The sequence below is a fragment of the Morone saxatilis genome, unplaced genomic scaffold (assembly GCF_004916995.1).
Source record: "Morone saxatilis isolate NCDOM2014 unplaced genomic scaffold, NCSU_SB_2.0 Contig344, whole genome shotgun sequence".
Lineage (NCBI taxonomy): Eukaryota > Metazoa > Chordata > Actinopteri > Moronidae > Morone > Morone saxatilis.
In genome coordinates, this window is record NW_023339923.1 from 1 (window position 1) to 2,635 (window position 2,635).

At 41.9% G+C, this 2,635-nt stretch overlaps 1 protein-coding gene across 1 annotated transcript; it reads left to right on the forward strand.

The window, feature by feature from the left end:
* The first annotated feature begins 65 nt into the window (after window positions 1-65).
* LOC118337715 (vacuolar protein sorting-associated protein 13D-like) lies at window positions 66-2,140 on the forward strand. The gene is made up of 3 exons (XM_035674816.1): window positions 66-690; window positions 918-1,050; window positions 1,893-2,140. Exons 1-3 carry the CDS (start codon window positions 580-582, stop codon window positions 2,123-2,125), a joined length of 477 nt encoding a protein of 158 aa, XP_035530709.1. The 5' UTR covers window positions 66-579; the 3' UTR covers window positions 2,126-2,140.
* Window positions 2,141-2,635: the final 495 nt, after the last annotated feature.

The window sequence follows — 2,635 nt, forward strand, 5'->3', positions numbered from 1 at the left end:
CAGCTGCCCAGTAATGCTCACAGATCCTGCTTGGAGTTGGCTGCATGTACTTGTGCTCTCTCAAGAGTGACTGTAGACTAATCTCTTGTGTTACGACACTAGAATTGCCTTATCTGTAGAACACAGAGATGATCTTGCAGAAACTTTGTGAATGTGTATTTCCACTGTTGTGTCCACACTTGAGTGCCGTGCATAATGTGCTACAAGCGCATCAAAGCAGTTGCTGATCAAAGACGCCATAGTTTTGGAGTTTCAGTTGAGTTTTTATTGCTCATTTGCCTGATTGGACAGCTGCATGAGGCATTCCATGTGCCCAAACTCAGAGTTTACTTGCCCCAAGCATTAATGTTAAGCTCTGCCCCAAATCCTCAACTGTAAATTCTGTATAATTTTAACTATATATTTGCATTCCCATCACCTATGAGTTGTTAGATTGACAGATATCACATACAGGTGTGTCGTGATGTGGTAGACTGTCCAGCTTGCGTCAGATCAGTACTTTGCAGTGTTTCTTGTCTGTAGGAGCTGATCAGCCAGGCAGCCCAGATTCTGGGTTCTGTGGACTTTCTGGGAAACCCCATGGGCCTCCTCAACGACGTCAGTGAGGGCGTGTCTGAGCTAATCAAGTACGGCAACGTGGGCGGCCTCATACGCAATGTGACCCATGGTGTGTCCAACTCTGCTGCCAAGGTACACCCCTGCTGAGCTGTAAAGTAACGCTTTTATTACATGTGTTGCTTTTTATCTTGTAAGTTTTATAATTTTTACAACATTCTTTTTTGTTCACATTGGTAGTTCACAAATAAATGCTTTGCTGTTGCATACTTGACCAGGTTTGTACAGGTGCCTAAAAACTATTAAAATTGTAAAAGTAGAGGTAATGTAGTATGAACATCCTCCTGTTCTCTGTTGGTCAGTTTGCAGGGACTTTATCAGACGGACTGGGGAAGACCATGGACAACCGGCACCAGAGTGAGCGAGAGTACATCAGATACCACGGAGCCACCAGTGGAGAGCACCTGGTAGCAGGGATCCATGGACTGGCTCATGGTATGACCTGGAAAACTTTCTGTGTATGGTTAAATTTACAAAGCAAGGGAATCATTTAGTAAGTGTCTAAATAAACACCTAAAACCCCACTTTTGTGGAGGAGTTTGAAAAATCTGGCTAATTATTTGTTAAACACAGATACTGTAAATGTATTTATTTATTGTTGAAAAAGTGAGGAGCAATTCAATTCAATTCAGTTTTATTTGTATAGCGGCCAATTTCATAAGCAGAGTTATCCAGGACACTTTTAGATTAGAGCAGGTCTAGACCGAACTCCTTTTAACAACACACAGTAAATGTACATGTATCGCAGGATGCGGTGTCTGGTCCAGTTGCATCACCAGAAGTTTTTCCTTTAGGATGCAGGCCTTCATGGTGTTGAAAGCACGATAAATCAAAGTACATGACTCTCACAGTGTTGTCCAGCTGTGAGAAGGCCTTGTGGGTCATGAAAATACACTAGAATAATGCTTTTGGTCTTCCATAGAACTTCAACTTCAAGGAAGGTTTGAAAAGGTGCTTGAATGCTGCTGCAAGCTGCCCAGCACACACTTTAGTATCCTGGGGTTGATGTCGTCACGCTTATTATCTTGTTTTGGGGGGTTTTTTTGGAGCCTAGAGAGTTTCCTTTCTACCTTCCTGGTGGCAGTGGCAGTGCTCAGGGATGAATCACATTCGCTAAAGCTGCCACAGTGTTTATATAACTCCAGCCCGGCGCTGTATAATCTCAGAAGCTCCATTGTAAATACACTGTGTATGAGAAACTGCCCTATACCTTTCTGTTTTCCTTGAAGTTATTATCTCTGCAAGTTTCCTTTTAAATAAACTCCCCCCTCCCCTAGGTATCATTGGAGGCATGACGAGCATCATCACTTCCACAGTGGAGGGGGTAAAGACGGAGGGTGGAGTCAGCGGCTTCTTCTCAGGCCTGGGTAAAGGTCTGGTCGGCACTGTGACCAAGCCGGTGGCTGGAGCTCTGGACTTTGCCTCAGAGACAGCACAGACAGTCCGAGACATGGCTAGTCTCAGTAACCACAGGTGGGTTGAGTGTATTACTTGTATTTTGAAAAAATAACTCCACCTTAGTAAATGGGCTGCACTTATATAGCGCCTTTCTAGTCTTTTGATGCCACAAAGTGCTTAACACGACATGTCACATTCATGCACTGATGGCACAGGCTGCCATGCAAGGTGCAAATTGCTCATCAGAGACAGAATAGATTATTTGTATATATGTCTTAATACAAGTCCGGAGGGAATCTTTGACCCAAGTGTGTTTAGTGTCTCTTTACATGGTTCCATGAAGCTATAAACACTGACAATGAACATTTTGCAAATACGTTCAGTAGGGGTGCAAGAAAATATAGAAAAATATTGTCTTGCGATATTCTGTTTTATGATATTGTATCGATTCTCAAAAACACTATAGATTTTTGTGATTGAACCCCCTACCTAATCAGTCATATATATATATATGTATGTATGTATGTATGTATGTATGTATATATATATGTATGTATGTATGTATGTATGTATGTATGTATGTATGTATGTATGTATGTATGTATGTATGTATGCATGTATA